The sequence below is a fragment of the Amphiura filiformis genome, chromosome 14, assembly GCF_039555335.1.
Source record: "Amphiura filiformis chromosome 14, Afil_fr2py, whole genome shotgun sequence".
Taxonomy (NCBI): domain Eukaryota; kingdom Metazoa; phylum Echinodermata; class Ophiuroidea; order Amphilepidida; family Amphiuridae; genus Amphiura; species Amphiura filiformis.
Genome location: NC_092641.1, coordinates 34,190,348 through 34,214,242, shown reverse-complemented (window position 1 = coordinate 34,214,242; position 23,895 = coordinate 34,190,348). Strand labels below are relative to the sequence as shown.

The 23,895-nt window shown below is 37.4% G+C and overlaps 1 protein-coding gene across 3 annotated transcripts in view; it reads right to left on the bottom strand.

The window, feature by feature from the left end:
- Positions 1 to 23,895, bottom strand: part of LOC140170006 (ubiquitin-associated and SH3 domain-containing protein B-like) — a 60,902-nt gene that overhangs the window by 24,184 nt on the left and 12,823 nt on the right. For 2 of the 3 annotated variants that reach the window (XM_072193316.1, XM_072193315.1), the window contains exons 3-4: positions 7,194 to 7,380; positions 423 to 621 (exon numbers count right to left, since the gene is read on the bottom strand). In XM_072193316.1, coding sequence (XP_072049417.1) covers positions 423 to 621; positions 7,194 to 7,380 — 386 coding nt within the window. Of the gene's footprint in view, positions 1 to 422; positions 622 to 7,193; positions 7,381 to 8,523; positions 8,904 to 23,895 lie in introns of those variants that run through there. The other variant, XM_072193317.1, reaches the window with a different exon arrangement.

The window sequence follows — 23,895 nt, the reverse complement described above, 5'->3', positions numbered from 1 at the left end:
GTCTTGGTACCAAGCCTGGAAATAAACGGGTGCTGGGAGAAAATTTGCCATTGTAAAGTCACCAATTGCTCCTGGTTCTTGTAAAATTCACATGAACCAGGAGCAATTTATTTTAGAAAATTGCTCCTGGTTACAGTTTTTGCACTTGATGCAGTAGTGCTGGAAAGCTATATTGTATATGCAGAATAGGATTTACTATTTGAAGATTGCTCACTGTATCTTCAAATATTGCTCCTGGTGCTTATAAAATCCCAGTGAACCAGGAGCAATGTTCAAAAACAAATTGCTCCTGGTTCTAGTCTACTAAGTTGCTACACTGTGCTCATCAAACTTTCTGTAAAATAAAATGATCTTATGTAATTGCACCTGCACAACAATCTATGGGTTTACCCCCTTGTATAAATCCAGACACCTACACTTACCTCCATGTTTAAAAGCCTGTGTTGCAAACTCCTGAGTAAATTTACGCATGTATTCTGCATGACTATCCTCAATAAACAACCCGATGAAATTTGGAGATGAGTAGCGCTCCAGCGTAATGGATTCAGGGGCATCCTTGGAACATATGTCTGATGTAGCTTGCAATGCTTGGGTGATATCTTCAACCTTACTATCAGGCACCTGCAGTATCAAAGAAAACAATATTCATATCAATTTTCAATGTTATGTACAACTCTTTGGGCTGTCTAAATTTGCACATCTCTTTTCCAAAAGCAAACAATTCTTAATGCAAAGTAATTTATTTTAAATTCAGTTTCATCCAGGCTTTGGGGGAATGACTAAAATTTATCACAACAAGTGTTCTCAGTGGAGTGATAGCTCTTAAAAGTTTGAACATGACTATAAATTAACCTGTACAGCAGGTCTGAGCAGGACTTCCAGTCTTTTGGGTTTTTTTTTCTCACAGCCAAGTAAATTAATTATATAAAGAGAGAGGGCAGTGCCAGCCTAGCTATCTGCTGTGTCCTAGCAGATAATGTGAGATATTAAATAATGAATGTGAGGATCACAAGGATACATGCCCGAAAAAATCTTGTAGCTTTTTTTGGGTACACCAGCCAGACCCTTTTTTTTTTATAGGACCACAATGTAGACAGGTACTTGTGTATGAGGAAAAACTGTACATACTATATTGTGATGTACTCATTTGAAAGCACTAATACATATGTAGGTCTCAACTTCCTCATTACTGCTTGCTTGGCCATGGACACAACCATTTATATTAATGACACTTAAGGGCTGGGGTATGAACGTTTGGACAGTATTTATTTTGGGACATTAGAGCACATCAGACATATATCGAATTGCATTCTGAATATGAAGAATGTCATTCCGATATCAAATAATTTTGATTTTTTGAAATTCGCAATTTAATACACATTTTATGGCAAATCATTAAAAATTGATATTTTTGATATTTAACAGTACTCGAAGTAAACTTTACAAATCTGATGATTTATACTTCAAGTGTATGTAGGTGGGATGAAAAGCCGATGATCAATTGAAAATTTTGACCTTTCGTATTGAAGATATGGATTTTTGGTCAAAATGTTCAATTGACCGTCGGCTTTTCCTCCCAGCTACATACACTTTAAGAATATATCATTAGATTTATATAATTTACTTCAAGGACTGTTATATATCAAAAATTTGAAAAATATCAAATTTTTATAATTTGTCATAAAATTTGTATTATATTGTGATTTTCAAAAATGAAAATTATTTGATATCAGAAAGACATGCTTCAGATTCAGAATGCAATTCATATGTCTGAGGTGCTCTCATGTCCCACAAAAAATACTGTCGAAACGCAATAAACGCTCATTTTAGATCCCTTAACACACACCTGACATTGTTCACTGTATCTAGGTGAAAAAAAGTTTGCCCCTCAAACTCGTGCACATGAGAGTATGTGACAGCCATCCTATGGCCTTTTTGGGGTAGTTTCCTTAAAGTTCTTGTAAGATTCTACTAGAGCTCAGGTCATGTAACAGTCCCAATTAACCAGTTCACACACTAGTTAACTTGGAAAATTGACTCTTTTCAAATAAATCTATTAAAGTTTGGGAAAAAACATCTATTCTGGGAACTCTTTGAGAGAATCTAGACAGTCATATAATTTACTACAACTTTGAAATTTTTTGCTTCGAAGTGATTAGTTAAAGATCAACAACAGAGCTGAAGTACTAGGAAGGGAGAACAGGACACTAAGGATTCTTATTACTTGACTCATGTTTTTTCCTAGAATTTCTAAGACTGACCCACTAAACTAACCTATTCCATGTAGTACTGTATACTTCCGCGTACTGATATATTCACAGTTTCAAGTACAGCGTGTCCCAAAAGTAACTTAACATTGTGAATTGGCCATATCTCAAATATTTCCCACTTCATACCAAAATGGAGAACATATTCATATAGATTGATCTTTTAGAATTATTCTGATACCAAAAGAGCATTATTGATGACCCTTTGACCTTACTGTGCGACTGTACATACATGTATGTGTGTATCAAACCCACAAAAGCAAGCTCATGTGTTCTTTGTTCAAGAACATGAATGATGTGCTTCCCTGAACAATAGAGTTGGTTCACTCACTGCGCACGCTACATTTAGGTATGAACATTCATGGATTACATGGCTTAGCGTAATTGCGTGACTGCTGTTTTAGATTATAATTAGGATATATTGACAATATTAAACTTTACTTTAAAACAGTTGAAGTGAAGATGAATTTCCTATAGATCAACGGATTCAGGTCGTATGGTTCTTTGCCGAGACAAATTCGGACAAACTCACTGAAGCAATGTTTAAGGAACAGTTTAATGTAAATTATGCACTACCCAGCCGAAATACAATCCAGCAACTAGTGCTGAAATTCCTATCAACTGGATCTGTTCATGATCTACTTCGGGCAGGACGTGGAAGAACAGGAAGATGGGCTACAAACATTGATGTCATACGAAGAGCGGTGGCGAAAAGCCCAAGGCGATCAGTACATCGACTTTCAATGGAGAACAACGTACCCGCATAACTGTTCATCGAATCCTCAGAAAAGATCTTAAGCAGTTTCCATATAAAACCCAGATAAAACAGAAAATGAAGATTACGCATTGAAAACAAACAAACAAACAATCAAACAAACACAGCCAGATTAAACAAAACAGATTTTAAAATGATAACACGTTATATCGTGTTCACGCCTCAAATGACGAGACTTATTTTGCGCTTATAAAAGTGGGTTTTACGGTGCGGTAGATATCCATTAATTTCATGCCAAAGGGTCATGACCACATAGGCATGTTTGGTATCATAACATTTCTAAAAGAATTATCTACATACTGTGCAATTTTTGTAACAACACTATTAACCCAACGCAAGTTATGGCAAATTCACAATGTTAAGGGACTTTTGGGACACCCGGTATTACTGAGAATTTCTTAAGGTGTTCAATTTGCAAATGCTGGCACCTAATAGGAAAACAGGTTGTTACACATATTGATCTACGAAATTCACAAAAATAAAACCACCGCGTACATTTCAGCTTATACAGTAGAAGATCTATGAACACAGGCCAAAGACCTTGCACTGATTCTTGATTCAATTTCTTGGTTGCACCAGCCAGACCCTTTATGAGATCATGAACACAGGCCAAAGACCTTGCACTGATTCTTGATTCAATTTCTTGGGTGCACCAGCCAGACCCTTTATGAGATCATGAACACAGGCCAAAGACCTTGCACTGATTCTTGATTCAATTTCTTGGGTGCACCAGCCAGACCCTTTATGAGATCATGAACACAGGCCAAAGACCTTGCACTGATTCTTGATTCAATTTCTTGGGTGCACCAGCCAGACCCTTTATGAGATCATGAACACAGGGCAAAGACCTTGCACTGATTCTTGATTCAATTTCTTGGGTGCACCAGCCAGACCCTTTATGAGATCATGAACACAGGGCAAAGACCTTGCACTGATTCTTGATTCAATTTCTTGGGTGCACCAGCCAGACCCTTTATGAGATCATGAACACAGGGCAAAGACCTTTGCTGATTCTTGATTCAAATGTTTTAGCTTTTCTTGAGCACATGCACCAGCCAGACCCTTTATTAGGGTGGTTCTTATTTTACAAAAGTCTGAAATATCATGCTCCAAACCCCTAGAATGGTTCAGTTGGATGAAAAACTTATCCTGTAAAATTTTCAGCAATATTGAACAATATTTACTGGTAGCTCAAGAGCCTCCAATATAGTCGTGACTATCCGGAACATTGGTCGTCGGACATTTTGGAGCATTTTTAGGGGGGTATATTTTCAAAATAGAGTGTCTCTTGATACTCAATCTTTGTAATTACATTGACAGTAACTAGTTTAACATATACATAACAAAAAGTGTCTTGTATTTAATTCCATTGTTGTTTTAAGCTCAACCAGATAGGGCACTTCGTGCCGTGAATACTCCTCCTAGTCCTAAACACTGGTCGTCAGCCATTTTTGAGCAATTGTAAGGGGGTCTAATTTTAAAATAGAGTACCTCCTGATATTCAATCTTTGTAATTGCATTAACAGTAACTAGTTTAACAGATATATAACAAAAGATGTTTTGTATTCACTTCCATTGTTGTTTTGAACTCAACCAAATATGGTAGTTTCACTAGTTTGTGCCGAGTACTCCTAAATACCGGTCGTCAGCCATTTTTGAGCAAAGGGGTCTATTTTCAAAATAGAGTATCTCTTGATACTCATATCTTTGCAATTACATTAACAGTAACTCGTTTAACATATAATATAACAAAAGGTGTCTTGTATTTACTTCCATTGATGTTTTAAACTCAACCAGATATGGCATTTCGTGCCCAGAGTACTTAAAATACCGGTCATCATCAGCCATTTTTGAGCAATTGTAAGGTGGTCTAATTTCACAATAGAGAATCTCCTGACATTCAATCTTTGTAATTGCATTAACAGTAACTAGTTTTTACAGATATAACACAGAATGTCTTGTATTCACTTCAATTGTTGTTTTAAACTCAACCAAATATGGTAGTTTGCGCAATGAGTAGGCCTACTGAGTACTCATAAATACCGGTTGTCGACCATTTGCAAGCAATTATAATTAAGAGGGTCTAAATTGATACTCAAGTTAAAACTTGGCAGATGGGGGATGTGGCCTTCTAGACAATTGCATGGCTGTCTTGATAAGACCAGGTCCTTATTAGCTCTTATTAAAGCAACTGGAGGTCATTACGTGGAGCACAGGCTGGCGTTAGCGGTGCAATGAATAAAGGCCTATAGCCACAGAAAATATACAAAATTCCTGAATGTCTTTCTCTGGTTGAGAATAAAACAACAATGGAAGTGAATACATTATTAACATCGTTAGTTATGTGTTAAAGTAGTTACTGGTTGAGTATCAAGAGACTCTCGATTTTGAAAATATACCGCCCTAAAATTGCTCAAAAATTGCTGACGACCAGTATTTAGGAGTACTCACAGCACATAATACCATATTTGGTTGAGTTGAAGACAACAATGGAAGTGAATACAAGATATCTTTATGTTAAACTAGTTGCTGTTAATGCAACTACAAAGATTGAGTATCAAGAGAGACTGTTTTGAAAATAGACCCCTAATTGCTCCAAAATGGCTGACGACTTTAGGCATACTCACCGCACAAACTACCATATATCTGATTGAGAATAAAACAACAATGGAAGTGAATACAAGACATCTTTTGTTATAAATGTTAAACTAGTTGCTGTTAAAGCAATTACAAAGATTAAGTATCAAAAGACACTCTATTTTGAAAATAGACCCCCCTATAATTGCATGCTCATAATGGCTGACGACCGGTATTTAGAACTACTCACGGCATAAACTACCATATTTGGTTGAGTTTAAAACAACAATTGAAGTGAATACAAAACATCTTTTGTTATATATATGTGTTAAACTAGTTACTGTTAATGCAATTACAAAGATTGAGTATCAAGAGATAATTTATTTTGAAATTAGAACCATTTACAATTGCTCAAAAATGGCTGACGACCAGTATCTGGAGTATTCATGGCACAAAGTGCCATATCTGGTTGAGCTTAAAACAACAATGGAAGTAAATACAAGACACTTTTTGTTATATATATGTTAAACTAGTTACTGTTAATGTAATTACAAAGATTGAGTATCAAGAGACACCCTATTTTGAAAATATACCCCCCTAAAAATGCTCCAAAATGTCCGACGACCAATGTTCTGGATAGTCACGACTATATTGGAGGCTCTTGAGCTACCAGTAAATATTGTTCAATATTTCTGAAAATTTTACAGGATAAGTTTTTCATCCAACTGAACCATTCTAGGGGTTAGGAGCAAGGTATTTCAGACTTTTGTAAAATAAGAACCACCCTACCCTTTATGAGATCACTGACTTGGCAATATTTCCAGACAATAGACTTGGTGTTATTTATACTCACTTTAGGTTAATAACCTAGTGATCATGTAGATTCAGATTTATTTATGATAACATTGGCACAATACAGGATCATCAGAGGTATATAATTTGCCTGTACATCAAGTATTCAGTTGTTGCTTAAAGGGGCATTTTGTGATCCATAGCCTCATCATCCCTCCACTTTTCTAAAAAAAAGTTGAGATACTTATACCACCGGAAACCTCTGGCTACATTAAGTTTGTGTGCAAAAAAGTGCTTGCAAAATTATTGTCAAATTTGTAAAGTGTGATGTTAACACTAACAGAAAGGAATTACAGCACAGTGGCCTATGTAGCAATGTAATATACTAACCCTAACACCCATAGATTATTTGTGTACATCCATATCAAAACGATGCACTTGTCGGCTGCTACATGTGCCTCATTTCACGTAATAGCTAGAATAAACCAGACTCATCTTATGGAGGTCACTTCAAATCATCCCCAAGTGACATGGTTATGGATGTTCGCTGTATTAATAAGCCATGTGACTTGGGGATGATATAAAGTGACCCCCACTTGAAATGAGTCTGGTGTTTATTCCCAGTTATTATGTGAAATGAGAAACATGTAGCAGCCGACAAGTGCATCCTTTTCATATGGATGTACACATTTATTCTTTCTTTATTCAAGGTAACTTCAGAGCTGTCAGAGCTCTCCTAATATATTATACTCTTTGAGGGAATGGATAAGGTAAAAACTTACTGGGAAAAATTGACAGAGAGTGACATGAGGTAGTAACGTATGTGCACCATTTCTTCCACATCGTGCTAAGGATTGGTTCCAAAACTCATCCAATGCCTCCCCCAATGGACCCACAGCTACTGCATATAAAATGTATTCTCGAGGTATGTGCTGATCTAATGTTGGGTCATTGCAGTGGTTTAATAACCTGAAAGAGAGCAAAAGGTGAAAGATTATGTCAAAGGTCATAATGGTTCCATAATTTGGCTAATGTTTCTTCATTTCTTGCAGCTAGGGCATAATATACAAGATCAGCGCTCGAAATAAGGCGGGTCCTTGCGTCAAATACCCGCGAAAGTAGGCGCGGACCCGTCAATTTCCTACGGTTACGGGTCCGCGTGACCCGTAAAAGTTGAACCAAGCAAAGAGCAGAAAATCACAGTTTTGTTGTTCCACTGGAACATCTGGTTCACATAATAGGTCCAGCTCCCTGAGTACACTTTCATTTTAGATTCCCATCAAGTTTTCAATTTTCTACAATCTACATATCGTGATCACCGTAGCTAATTCTCTCTCTTGAAATTTCAAAAGCATGGGTCCGGGGTCGGACCCTTGAAAATTGGTGAGGACCCTTGAAATTTGAAAGGCAAGGGTCCAGAGGACCCTTGGATTTTTCTTCTTATTTCGAGGCCTGTACAAGATATACTCTTGATATATGTGTCAACACTGTTGATTCTATACGTTGGGTCATTTATACCTAAACAAGATCATAAGGTTAAAGGTTATGTCAAAGGTCACATTGGTTCCATAACTTGGCTAATACTTCTCCCAAATAGTCCAAGAGCTAACTGCATAATACATGTCACAATGTGTTCTTGAGGTATGTGGTGATCCTGTATTGGATGATTGTGGTGGCTCATTAACCTACAAGATCAAATGTTAAAGGTTATGTCAAAGGTTGTAACATAAGTTCACAAACTTGTTTCAAAATTGTTGCAATAGCCCAGCAGCTACATGTACCATATAAGATGTTTTCACAAGCTTGACTGATATAATGTCAACCATGGTAGGAAGAAGAAGTAAGAAATCTGCCATAAATTTGACTTCTGAGCTTGCAGAAAATTATTCATACATTGTACAACATTTCACAGCAAAACAAAATATTTTATATGGCCTGTGCATTAGCTGTGATACTCTTCTTTCTGTTCATTAGCTGTGATACTCTTCTGCAAGAAATTTACGCAAAAATGGTAGATTCTTCCACCATAAGAAACTATTCAATACATGTCAATTTTGCATAATCTATCAATGGCCCGTTACAAATAAGACCCATGCATACTAATCTACTAACCCATCAGTAGATGCTGTCCTGCATACAGGACTCTTGACCGGTAGTGGCAATGGACAACTTCTCTCTCTTCTTAACGGTTTCTTTGGACTCTTTCCATCTTTCTTAGGTTTCTCTTTCTTCATCCATGTCGAGCAAATGCTATTCACCGATTCCTCATTTAAGCCATCAAGCCAAGAAGAGTAATTCATAATGATTCACATGATCCATACATGATGACCAAAGCCAGTCAACACAGAGTTGTAAGCAATTAGAACACCAAACACAGTTGCCATTTGGCACATCAAAGCACCTATTTGGGGCCTCCGGAAAAATCTGCTTAGATAAATTGTTTTTCAAGATCATCAGACTAAAAAAACTTGCAACTAATAAACATTCTCACCGTAAGTCCTGAAATTTTAACAAAAATATTCTAGCTGACTCATTTTTACCATCAAAAGCTGATTTTGGTATCAGTCATACAACACAAAAGGCAGCTCATTCACCTGTCAAACATTGGACTGGAAAACTGGCAACACAGGAGGTTGTATGGAATCAGTATTACAACGGAAGAACCTTGGTTTTGGAAATAAACCCCTTGAATGCAGGCAACACTTGAATGCAGGCAACACTTGTTGCATAAAATTTGAGATTTATTTTGTAAATAGTTTCCAAATGTACAACAGACAAAAAAATATACCAAGAGCTTCAAATTCCATTTTTGTTACATTTTCCAAAGATAAAGGTTCTAAAAGTTATGAACATATACGTCTTCTCTAACAATTCAATCAAAAACAAATATTGCCCTGTCACATGAACAGCCTTATGACACAAACCAAGACTTACCATTACACCATTATGTATTATTCTGTTACCATAGCAACATGACTAAAATGCGGTCAAATCATTTTTTCTTTAAATGACTCAATCATTCTTAACCCTTATTTATGTTTTACATGATGAAGTTACAAAGTCCGCAGGATTTCATAAATCCTATAGCTTAAATGTCTTGAATCACTCAATTAAGTAAATAATCAAGCGTAAGTTTAATCGGTTTGAAGCGTGTAAAGTGTTAGATGCAGGAACTGGAACGACCAATACTCTCTTGTAACAGTTTCCTGTGCTATCACTTCTGGTAAAGCACTATACTTTACAAGTTACACTGGAACATTCTAATACACATATTAGTAATGGGCCATTCCAGTTGATATCCATACACCCCCTATGGAAACCAATACCATAATCTTCCACACAGCACAGATATTGGAACATAATTGTGCACACAGGGAGCGTGAATTTCAAATGGGGTTACCTAAATTGGCAATTCCATTTGAAATCTCCACTCCCTGTGTGGGAGATTAAGGTCATGTCATTCATACCGAGTGTATGGATTTCAACTGGAATAGCCCAATAACCTTCTAAAAGTGATTGATTTTTAATGTGAGCACTATTCCAAACCACAAGGCCTCAGCATACTTCACAGATTATATGACCATTGCAGGGATGTAATCAGATGGAAGGGATAGCCAGGGGACTTAAGTCAGTCCCCTCAGCCAGGGGTCAGGACCCCGGGGTCAGGACCCCTCTCTCCTCCCCACTTGAGCCCATAAAACTCCAGTATGTGGGGGTAGGTGAAAGTTCCTGTCAGTCTGGTAACTTTATTGGTTACCTGTCTGACTAACCAGTGACAAAAAGTTAAGGTACTATAGTTTGATCAGCTCCTAATCAACAGAATTGTTAGGTTTTGACCACTATGCCAAAAAGTAGACTAACATTTAACATAATTGTCTCGAGACAGCAGGAAAGCACAACAACGCAAAGAATAGACTCCGCATTGCCCCCACGATCATGAGGACCATTTAATACACATAAGCTTATATTGAGATGATAACAGATTTCATATCAATTAAACAAATTATATACATTGAGATAATTAATTGCAGCAAGCATTTGGAATTATTTATTATCTTCATATAAATCAATAAATACACAAATTATTGGGAAAATGTGTACAAGCCAACCATACAGGCTGGACAAACAAAAGTTGACTTCTGAATCACATTTAACCAAATTTCATCTTAAGCAAATCTTAAGCATATCTTAAACAGATACATCTTTGGATCAAACAGAGGATTGGATTGGAAAACAGCATTTTGAACCGCAATTAAATAATTAGAAATCTCCAAAAGAATAAACAATGCCAACACTAGCAAACGAACATTTTGTATTCAGCAAGATCTGGCATCAATGCTTAAACCATTTACTGATATATAATATATTAAATCCACCGTTATTTACAACCAAGTAAATAAAGATACTCCAAATAAGCGACAAAGCATTTATAACCCTGGTATAAAAACGCAGTAGAAAGGGAGGAAAGCATGAAGGCAACCAATAGCCCACCATAAAACGCAGTAGAAAGTGGAGACAATCTACTGACAAGATTCTTCAGGTTTTGAAGAAACTCCACCACCCTCAATAAAAACGCAGTAGAAAGTGGAGACAATCTACTGACGAGATTCTTCAGGTTTTGAAGAAACTCCATACAAAGCTTCCAATAGCCCAATAAACCCATTCAATACCATAAAACGCAGTAGAAAGTGGAGACAACCTACTGACGAGATTCTTCAGGTTTTGAAGAAACTCCATACAAAGCAATCAATAGCCCAATAAAACCAACCAATACCATAAAACGCAGTAGAAAGTGGAGACAATCTACTGACGAGATTCTTCAGGTTTTGAAGAAACTCCACAAAGCTTTCAATAGCCCAATAAAACCATTCAATACCATAAAACGTAGTAGAAAGTGGAGACAATCTACTGACGAGATTCTTCAGGTTTTGAAGAAACTCCATTCAAAGCAATCAATAGCCCAATAAAACCAACCAATACCATCAAACGCAGTAGAAAGTGGAGACAATCTACTGACGAGATTCTTCAGGATTTGAAGAAACTCCATACAAAGCATTCAATAGCCCAATAAAACCAATCAATACCATAAAACGCAGTAGAAAGTGGAGACAATCTACTGACGAGATTCTTCAGGTTTTGAAGAAACTCCACCACCCTCTATAAAAATGCAGTAGAAAGTGGAGACAATCTACTGACGAGACTCTTCAGGTTTTGAAGAAACTCCACCACCCTCTATAAAAACGCAGTAGAAAGTGGAGACAATCTACTGACGAGATTCTTCAGGTTTTGAAGAAACTCCATACAAAGCATTCAATAGCCCAATAAAACCAATCAATACCATAAAACGCAGTAGAAAGTGGAGACAATCTACTGACGAGATTCTTCAGGTTTTGAAGAAACTCCACCACCCTCTATAAAAATGCAGTAGAAAGTGGAGACAATCTACTGACGAGACTCTTCAGGTTTTGAAGAAACTCCACCACCCTCTATAAAAACGCAGTAGAAAGTGGAGACAATCTACTGACAAGATTCTTCAGGTTTTGAAGAAACTCCACCACCCTCTATAAAAACACAGTAGAAAGTGGAGACAATCTACTGATTTAGACTCTTCAGGTTTTGAAGAAACTCCACCACCCTCTATAAAAACGCAGTAGAAAGTGGAGACAATCTACTGACGAGATTCTTCAGGTTTTGAAGAAACTCCATACAAAGCATTCAATAGCCCAATAAAACCAATCAATACCATAAAAACGCAGTAGAAAGTGGAGACAATCTACTGACGAGATTCTTCAGGTTTTGAAGAAACTCCACCACCCTCTATAAAAACGCTGTAGAAAGTGGAGACAATCTACTGACAAGATTCTTCAGGTTTTGAAGAAACTCCACCACCCTCTATAAAAACGCAGTAGAAAGTGGAGACAATCTACTGACGAGATTCAGGTTTTGAAGAAACTCCATACAAAGCATTCATTCCCCTTCTATAAAACGCAGTAGAAAGTGGAGACAATCTACTAATGATATTCTTCAAGATTTGAAGAAATTCCATACAAAGCCTCATTTTTAAGCATAAGCAGCATAATTGGACATACCATTTTATTGGAGTATCTTTAACCATATTTAGTTAACTGATTCACCCTTCCAGCTTTTGGGAGGGTGGGTGGGATTTTTTGGTCCATCAAGATCGAAGGAACAATAATTGCAAGTGCATCACTAGAAGAACTATGGACATAACAAAGGAATGAAAAAATAAGACGGGAGACCTGAATGGCTGCACACCACTAAAGTGACAGCTGACTGGACAGAAAAATGAGCTTGTTGCTATAACAACATAACAACAACCCCTAAGGCCGAGTAAAAAAACAAACATGTTTCTCGTCCGCGCCCTCCTCATTTTTTGAAGATTTTTCACATTTCTTTTTATTTTGTAAACTTTCAGTTATAACTTGTAGAAAAGATGTTTCAGAAGTTGAAACTTATTTTTACGGCTTTGTAAATGCATAATACATCATTTAAGAAGAGTTTTGTGATCACTAGAGGGGTCTACCTCTCAAAACAATAGAATAAAAAGGGCCTCCTTCTTTTTCTCAGATATCAATCTGTATGTCGAATACCCGAAACATGGTGCCAAATACAGGTATTTAGCGTCGTTTTCCAATAAAAATAAAAAATAAAAAGCCCCTCATTCTCCTAATTTGTAAAAACCCGGACGAGAAACATGTTTTTATTTTTACTTGGCCTAAATTAAAACTGAATTGACCAGGAGACCAAAAACTTTAAGTGTACTTGAGAATGCTCAAGTGGGAATAAGAGGATAAGCCTCTACACCTAGATGCACATGACAGCCTAATGTCCCCTGCTGCTGAGACAATCTAGTTTTTAAAAGATTTGCAACTTTAAAAAACGGAATTAGTTGACCTGTGCAGTCTATATTTTGCATGTTAAAGAAAGTAGACAAAAGTAGAAAGTTTTTAAAAAAGCACGCCAAAAGTTAGCCAAACAGCTCTTTATTTAGACGCATTTTTATGCTTCCTTTTGTGTACCTCTCTCCCAGGTGTGCAATACATGCATGGTCATGTGTCATAGTCACTCCAAGGCTCAAGGACTACATGCATTTTGGTCTTTGTACCAATTTGTTTCACCTGTAACTTTTTACCCAACTTGCCCAAACCCACAATTGCATAATTTGTTGGGACACTTGATGTTTAAAAGATCCGGTGCATGTGAAAAGTGGGCAAAATGAGAAATAACTGTTCACAGATTTTGTGCTTGTTGCCCCTCTCCCCAGACTTTCAAGCAATGTTGGAGTAGACATAATAGCACAATCATCTGACAATCCAATCTGCAATCAACATTGTTGAAAGGCAGCAGGGATATGCATTTTCCCAACATTTTCGTGCATGATTATCAAGTCCATTCACACACTCTGCATATTAGACTTTCTGCAGAAAGATGTTGCATGCGTTAAATGAAAACACCACAACCAATCACACACTGGGAACAGCGCGTTCAATGACCATGTGACACAGCGTATTGAATGCGGCATCCACTGTGTGATAGAAAACACATTCAAAATTGACCTGTTGGTCGTGCATGATTGGTGTTTTTTGCTGTAAAGTCCTCCTGAAAAGGTCCATCAAGTTTTACCCTGGGCTGTTTCAGTGATGCCACAACTTGCCAGTGTTTTTTTCAAATGCCAACAAGCAAATTGGAGTTCTGCTTTGTAAACTATTTATTCACCATGACAGCGGAATACTGGCACATTGCCTCGATTTTTCTTTTCAAATTCACTGAAAAGTTCTATGTCTCATTTTTCCCAGGGATGAACCTTTAGCAAGCTAAACACTGACTAATACACCATATCATTTTGACTCATTATTTCTACGGTTGTCTTCTGCGAAGAGAGAAATTGGGTTAAAATTGAATCACATTATGCAGTGATTCCATAAAACCACACTTTTGCCAAAAACAAAATGATGAGAAAGTCTCTTTAGTCTTTGTGCGTGTGACACACATGTCCCACTTTTTAGTAGTTGTCACGTTTCCATGGGTACTAGGGTGCATCAAACGCCCCTCATGTCAACCATATTTTTTGTACCTAGTGTTAAACTGTGCCATTTAACTAGAAAATCATCCCCTCCAAATTTAAATTCAATCGGAGGTCGGAAGGGGTCCACCGTGAGCTTAAAGTTCGGACAGAGGCAACCAGTAAAAGTCCGGCCGGCAGCTATTGAATTACATATACAGTTATACATACATATTAATAGCTGCCTTTAGTGAATGTTTTTATAGTACCTCGTATGTCAGACAATACTCAATAAAATGCAAATCCATTTGAACTAAGCAAAAAGGCAGCTATTTTCAGACATATTTGAAGTCATAATAATAGCTGCCATGTGCATGTTTCTCTATTTACAGCCATTTCTGCATGGAAAATGGGTCCATTGCATGCTGCGAGCTTAAAGTTTGCATGATAAGCGCCTTTTACAAATCAATCAGGCAGCTATTTAGTTTTCATTACTTTATACTTAACATCACTGTGGCTGCCATATGAATAACAATGTAATATGAATAACAATGTAATATTATATGAATAACAATGTAATATTATTGCTTAATATTTATCAGTCCATATGATATGCTTTTCTATCTTGCTCCACCACTTGCAAGACATTTTGATAATGTTCCTAACTCTGGGCAGCAGCTACATGTAGGAAATCTGCACTGAGTTTCACGCCACTTTCTGCTGCATCATTTACCACATTGAGCTACATTGCCGGCTCTAACATTGCTAAGCGATTGCAGATAAACTGAGGAATCGGGCCAAATGTCAACATTGTCTGCTAGGAATTTGTCAATTGTCATTGATCTGCAGGATGTTCATAGTGAACCTTGCCTGCAAAATCAGCTAGGACGACTGTTGACTAAGTGATATTCTCAGGGTCAGGGAACTTCCAAAGCCTGCGCGCCAAGCGAATATATGTCTTTAATGCTGCTGCATCGAGTTTAAGTTCAAGTAGCCTTCTCGCTAAAGCTTGTCTCTATTGTACTGGTACCTTTCCACTGAAGAGAGCAAGTGAGATAAATGTACCACAGATGTCTGCTCAGATGTCTGCTCAGGGCTTTGTGGGTTTGCATGCACTTAATTGTTGCAACACCGAAATTGATATCGGCATACTGCAGGAGGCGCTTGTACAACTGAAGATCATTCCATGGCGGGTCAGAAGCAACACTGCATGTTATCCAGCAGGAACTTAAGATTATTGTTGCAAATACAACAAATTCACATATCTTTGGTAGCTGGTGCTTTGTTGTCACAGTGCCTTGCGGAACCTGTTCAATGTGATTCTGCATTAGAGAGATTTTGATACTATACAGCAGTTTGGACGTATACATGACTGCTTGAGTGTAATTAATTGGCCCGAGTCCTTAGCTCTACTGCTATCGCTTAGCAATGTTAAGAGCCGTCAATGTGGTAGCAGAAAGTGTCGTTAAACTCATACAGATTTCCTAGCTACTGCCCAGAGTGAGGAACATAATCAAATGTCTTGCAAGTGGTGGAGCAAGATAGAAAACAGACACCTAATCTGAGAAAGCATATCATATGGACTGATAAATATTAAGCAATAATATTACATTGTTATTCATATGGCAGCCACAGTGATGTGCAGTATAAAGTAATGAAAACTAAATAGCTGCCTGATTGATTTGTCATTTAGTTAAAGGCACCTATCATACACAAACTTTAAGCTTGTAGCGTGTGATGGATCCATTTTCCATGCAGAAACAGCTGTAAATAGAGAAACATGCACATGGCAGCTATTATTATGACCTCAAATATGTCTGAAAATAGCTGCCTTTTTGCTTAGTTCAAATGGATTTGCATTTGATTGAGTATTGGCTGAGATATGAAGTACTTTAAAAACTTTCACTAAAGGCAGCTCTTAATGTGTGTGTATAACTGTATATGTAATTCAATAGCTGCCGGCCGGACTTTTATTGGTTGCCTCTGTCCGAACTTTAAGCTCACGGTGGACCCCTTCCTGACCTCCGATTGAATTTAAATTTGGAGGGGATGATTTTCTAGTTAAGTGGCACAGTTTGACACTAGGTACAAAAAATATGGTTGACATGAGGGGCGTTTGATGCACCCTAATGGGTACGGTACACAACTGTCATAGTATTTTGGTGTTACTTTTATACTGCATTTATATTAGCAAGAAGTCATTTGAGGGTACATGAGTGTACATGTAGCGGTAAAAGCTGCGGCTCATAATCGCCAGGTAGCTTTAAAGGTTGTGGGTTTGAATCCCTCGCGCGCTAACATGACATGCCTCACCTCACACAGCTGTAACAGAGATCTGTAACAGGGGAGAGGATAATAACAATATGTGTGATGAAAGGAGCTGCACTATGGTTGCACCCTTGTTGAAACAAAATGAATATGATGCATCTCTGTAAGAGCAGAATTGTGCAGGTACCTTTTAGGCGGAGGTACAAATTTTAAATTCACAAAATATTTATGGGACTGTGTGGCAACACAAATTTCAGTAAGGTCAAAAATATGAGAATTTGTGCAAAAACCAAATTTAGATGATCTCCTATGTCCAAGCCCTTGACACCACAACTGAATCAGGGGCATTGATGAAGCCATCTTGGGTTAATCTTTGTAATTTCTATGTAAAAGAGCAGGAATTAGCCTAGCACAGAAATCTTTTCTATTGAAGGATTATACAGTTTATTCTGGGTCGCATGTCATGAATTGGTCATCTTTTGTGTAACATAATGTTTTATGATAAAATTATCACCAATTTTGATTCACTTCAACACAACTTTTAATGAATACATTTTAGACCATTAAAAGTATACATTTCTGGAAAGCTTATATTACAAGGATGCCAAATCAACAAAGTATAATATCATAATACAGGGTGGGTAAGAAATATACAGGGTGGAACATCAACAAAATTAACATATTTTGTGGCATGGTAAACCCCATATTTTCTTTTTCTGAAAGCTATGTAGCTCAAAATAAATATGGATTCAGAAAGACATTGCATGGGCCCTTCCAACAAATTAGGAAGAACAAGTTTGGTATCCCTTGCGTTAAACATACAGGGTGGTCAAAAATTGTAACATAATTTTACAATTAGTATGACATTATCAATCAAAACTTTTTTCCTCCATGTCTGGCACTAAAACTAATAGCATAATTGAATTCCTCATCCAATTTCTTTAAAAATATGTGTACTTTTGAATAAGCAGGGTGACTCAGGCAAGAGATAGGCCATTTAGAAATGTCGGAGCATTACATGCACACTTTGTACAGTAACATATAGGGAAAACTGTCTTAATTAGTATTTAATTAGGCAATTAATTAGTTACATCTTTTGTTACAGTTGATCTACTATGAGGTAGATTAACAATCCAGGATGATACATGTGCAATTTGGTGTCCATGCTAGTTGTACTTTTTAAGATACAAAGCTTTGAAATTTGCCATATTTTCACAATTTTGTGTACAACCCTATGGGGCTCATCCGCCCCGGCTCACCCGCCCCGGCTCACCCGCCCCAGCTCCTCCATTGACACATCTTACATATTGAAGTATAAATCTCAAAGTAGTTGTCCAATTGACTTGGAGTTTTTTGTATTTGACAAAGAACATAATTATCTACAAAATGACACCAAACTTTCTAAAATAGGAATCATACTTTTAGAATAAACTAAACTTGAAGTGGGAAGAAAGCATTTTCATGTTACGGCTCCTCCATTTTTGGGTGACCTATTTGTGACATGCGACCTCTGTAAGATCCTCATTGACGTCTTTACACTAGTTTTACTCATAAATATCTTACAAGGATGCACCCAATTTTGCTGCAACAATGTGATTTTCAAAATTATTTTGATGTTGAGAAGTTGAAATGATTCCAAAATTTCTGAAAATTCAGGAAAAAACATTAAGACCATACTTTCAACGACAAAAAAAGATGCACACCCTTCCAAAATAAAGGTTGTGCCTCCCCTTCCAATGAAATGCATTTCAGTGTTTTGGGAGGACCTTTGGCTTCCTGCATGAATCACATACCCTCTTCCTGATTAATCAAGCCTTGATTCAAATTTCCCGACAATGACACTCACTTACTTATTACTGATGCCAGCTCACATAGTAACATACAAAACAAATAATGTGTGTGCCTGGGTAATGTCCTTGTTAAACTTAAATATGATGCCCATTTGTTTTTAATTTCATTAGATCATCGATGTAATATTTGTCATGTTCAAATCCTATAATGTAAAGGTCAATGTAAAGGTGAAGGATTATCTTTGAACAACCTGAAGTAACATGCAAGATAGCTGCATAGCCGAGCCAAGAATTCATCTCATCAGTGAGCATTAAGGTGGTATTTGAGGCATTTTGGAAGTGCTCTATTCATGTTTTGAACATTGAGTAGGGCAAAGAACACTGATCATTGATCAACATGCCTTTTATTTGAAGCTAATCGGACATACGGTTTTCATAATACAAACATTTTAAATATCTTTGTATTGTGTTGTTTTTATCAATAAAATGAGCTAATTATGACTTGAAAGTGCTCAACTGCTCATTAATATGTAATTTTTCCCAATATTTTGCTAAAAACAATGCATAAATGTTCATAACATTTTTATTAACAGAATATTGGCTTCAAACTTGGTCAAAGTGTTCTGATGACTTCCAGATAATTTAGGCCTATGCATAATTAATTAGCTAGCCATCTTGTGGGTACAAATGTTCTGTGTGTTCATGCGTCGGACTCTACGCGCAGGGTGCATCTTGCCACGCAGCTGTTATCACGCAACAACGCTGGTGATATTGCTGTTCACGCATGGAGATCGAACGACCATCGCAGCGTGTACCCACAAGATGGCGGCATATGACGTCATGCTGACAGCCTCTATTGTTCATCCCTTCCCATAGCAATAACAAGTGAACAAGAATACTTGAGAAAATTTTGAGGCTTTTAACATTCATCTCAGTATTGAACTGGTTGAATTTCAAAATCTAGATCTTTCATATATTGAATATTGATAGCCAGTGCTGCAGTCAAAACCACAATAGTTATTGACTAAGGAAGACCTAATTGAGTCACTTGAAAACATGCTTCCCTGTTCCCCTACCTCACGGTGTGAGTCATATAGGACTGTGTTCACCTACATTGTCATTTATGTAGGCCAGAAAAAGGTTGGAACATTTGGAATATACAAATTATTCCCTATCAATGTTCCTTCTAAAGGAATTTTTTAGCATGAACAATTTTGGTAATTTTGCTCCCTATTCGCCAAATGACCCACAATAATCCCTGGTTCACCAAGAGTTGGGGCCGGCCACTTTGGATGAACCAGGGGCCACTTAGTGAAAATGACACCTGGTTCAACAAATTTAATAGGAACCAGTGGTGAATTTAAATCACCAAGGGGCCAATAAAAAAGAAAGATGTGCTGGATGAGTTAAATAAGCACTAGTTGCTTTGAATTAGAAATATTAGGTTCACTATCCAGGGGGCCAGTTTCATGAGAAAAGTGTCCCCTGGTCAATTAAAATTGAGATGGAACAAGGGGCCATTTCAGAGTTTATGGGGCCAAACAGATATGTTACCCTTGTTGCTCACCTGCCTAGTGAAGTGGTGTTCTCTTATATAGGCAAACAAAAACACATTTATTTGTATTAATTTTAAGAAATATCAACTTTTTCACTTGAAGCAAACATAATTTCCCAACTCACATTTTTAATATTTTCACATTTTTTGAAACTTTATATCCGCACTATTGAAGCCTTATCATGGTTTAGGGTCTACCTCTGTTAACAACTCTGAACTAAGTTTCCCTGTTTCCCCCTACCTACAATAAAGTGAGTCATGCTCCTGTGTTCACCTTTATTGTCATTTATAGGCCAGAAAAGGTTTTCAACATTTTGTTCATAAAATAACCTCACTTTTTGAAATTGTACAGGATAGTTGAGGGTCTAGTGACAATGTGTCTAAACCAAGCTCCCTGTCGATCCCCAATAGTGACTCATTGTCTTCACCTATATGATAGTTTTCAGAATACCATAGATCTATAGTTTGTTCGGCTTATAATCAGGGGTGTACTCTAACTTTTTTGGCCACAAGCCAGTAGGGCAGCCAACAGAAATTGTACATACCCGACATAGAGCCAGAGCCACACTCAAGTATAAAAACATTTTTAAATGTTTTCAAATTGCGATTCTTTAATTGCGATTGTTAAAACATACCGAGTTTTTGTGATATTTCACAATCCACAACGATTCACACATACTATCAATCAATGCAATACAGATATCATCAAGCCCTTACGCATATTTAATATTGGGAGGTTGCAGGACTTCCAAAATGTGAATGTCCTGCACACTCCTGATTGAATGAAAAGTTGCGCTTATGCCGAATTTTGGTAAAAAGCAGACATAAACCCCCTAAACATTGTCCTTATTTTAGACTTTCTGAACACTTTATCACCAAAAAGTGAACCTACAAAAGTTTGGAAAAGATATCGCAGAGTAGCTCAGCTGAGGGCTGCAATATTAAACAGTTAAACATCCTCAATTTCTTTCCTGCCAGGCAGGCAGGGATTTTTGACAATTTACCTGCCCAACAGCAAAGTTACCTGCCCCTGCCGTTTGGACAGGTGTTAAAGTACATTCCTGCTTATACATGCAATTGGTGAAAATTATTCGGTTTTGTTATTGCCTGAGTCAATATTAGTCCGAACTTACGCTCACATAAATTCACAAATACTTACTTTTCTCTCTCTCTCTATCCAGCATTGAACTGGGCCCCCTCACCTCCTGGTGTTGCTGGCTCAGAACACCACAAGGATATACTTTCCATTATATTGCAGGCCTTTGATTTTATTATGTCTCTGTAATTGGTCATTACAAGACAATAAACACACACATTTATTGGTCATCTGAAGACAATAAGTATTGCCATCATTTCCCTGAAACATGTACCAGGTGGATTGCAGTCTGCAGATGTTTGATATAAAATCAGATCTACAGTTTTCATCATCACTAAATTAGCAGGAATTGTAAGTTTATGATACTGTGCATAAATAGTTAAGCCAAATATCTGCCATTTTTCGTGCCATTTGAGTGTTTTATACTGACAAGGACCTACATGTACCAAATGGGGAGTAAGGGCTAAATCCATTTTGCAGTGTTTTACACCAGGAAACATGGACTCTTCATTATCCACATACATGTACTCCATGCCTTCATGTTCGCAGGTTTATCAAGTGTGTGTACACCTATCACCTTTGAAGCTGGTTACAAGTGGGTGTACCCCGACAGAGTTACACACACGCACCCACCCACCAGGTCTCAAAATTCAAATTTTCAAAAGCACTTTCAAGACCATTGAGCAAAGGGCACAAAGGCCAGAGTCTTGTACTGAAGAATGTTTTGAAATTGAGGGGCACCAAGGCCAAGTCTAAGGGCAACAGAGGCCATGACCATCATGTCCTCTGTGAATTTTGAGGCCTGAACCCCACACATATACCACTGCCTTTTTGAGGACAAAATTGAAACATAAGTACTGTATGGTCTCAGCATGAGGATGTGGTGTCAAAAATGCCCTTTGAATGAGTGTGTAAATGTAACACACTGTCATAAAAAAAGGGGTATAGATATAGCAGGTCTCTTGTGCTTTCAAGCTTAGGTCCTAAAATGCATAGTAACACGAATGAACCCCCACCACACACTATTGAAGTGTTAAGCCCTTTGATTTGATTAGGTGAGTGATGTGTCTGTAATTGGCCATTACATGACACATTATATAGTAATCTGATTTGGGAATCACTTAACTTATGACACATCCAGGACATATCCCAAGAGTCAAGTTAGTTCATTTTACATGTGCTGGACTCTGCTGCTGAAACTCTTGTGCAGTGGTCAAAAATCATTGGCAAGTACATACATGTATAAAGCATACATTATCTGAGAGGCTGAAAAAATGTTTTTTCCCTGCAAGCAATCCAGAATTTCCCTCCAGTTATACCAAATTTCCCTTATGTATTTCTTTATTTTTTTGGTCAAAAACCAAAAATTTCCCGGCAATGAGCTTCCCGTATTGCCCACTTTTTCCTGCTATGATTATTCAGACAGTGATGCACAAAATTTACTCTCAAGCCAACATCAGAAATAAAGACAGAAGACCACATTCATAGAGACACATCAACTGGTTCACAAGTACCCTGCCTTCACCAAAGAGATTTGACCCAAAGAGTACCAACTCCCCTATGTTTGTGTTTCGCTCATGGCGGGCAAAATAGTGCACCATGTGGTATGTGCCCTGATACACTTTGAATTTAAGATCTGTGTCCAATGCATAGTGGCAATTGATATAACATTCAAAATGCTACAAACATGAACCTTGCAAGTTGTAACGCTCAAGCTTAAAGACACAAATCGTTGTTTGATTACGGGTTTTGCCGATACATGCCAGACGTACACTATTTTGCTCTCCACATGTGTGACAATTCAATATGGGGGATTTACCATGGTGTAATACGCAGGCCAATCCTCTTTGGTCTCCACAGATCATCAATGAAATAAGCATTGTGCAATTCTGTCTCAAATTGACTATTCCATAAATAATGAACAAAAAAAAATTCAACAATTCGGAGTAACTACAGAATACCCCGCTCAGGGTGCCTAACCCTAACCCTAACGCTGTGTTGGGAGGTGAGGTGGGTATTCTGTAGTTATGCCAACAATTCTTACCTTGACCCATTTACAGAAATCATTCAATTTACTGCCAATTAATTCCTTATCAACAGTCCAAAAATTATATTTTTGGGGCACCCATTTTCAAGGCCACTGGGCAAAGCAAAAAGAAGGGCACCAAGGCCAACAAGTGACAAAGAATACCTTGAACTTGAAGTTGACAAAGATCTGGGGTACCAAGGTCAAAACTGAAAAAGGACAGGCAATGGCCTTAGTGGTCTCCCTAAAATGTTAGCCCTGATCAACACAACAGCCCCTGGTGCATTTAGTTGTTTCTTTGTTTTCCCACTCATTCTACTTACAATGTATACCCATACATTTACCTTCTAAATCATGTTAGTATTGATGATGGCTTACTGGATGGGAATATTATATATCTGCCAAATCTTCCTGTCCACATTATACTAGTCATCTCCAAATTATGCTTGAATATTGCAGGAAGGTAAACTGTTTTGTAATTATTATGCACCCACACACTTCTTGCATTTAACCAACTTTAATACCAGCCATTTATACTTTATTAAATGGTGTCTTATGCACTTTTAATTATGCTTCCGGAACATCTACCCCTTACAGTGTATGAATTAATTAGTCCATGTATCAAACATTTATTACTTTACCAGATGCTAACATCTGTACTAATTTTTACTATCAACACACTTCCTATGTTATTTTGATGTATGAACCAGGGTTAGAATATGGCAC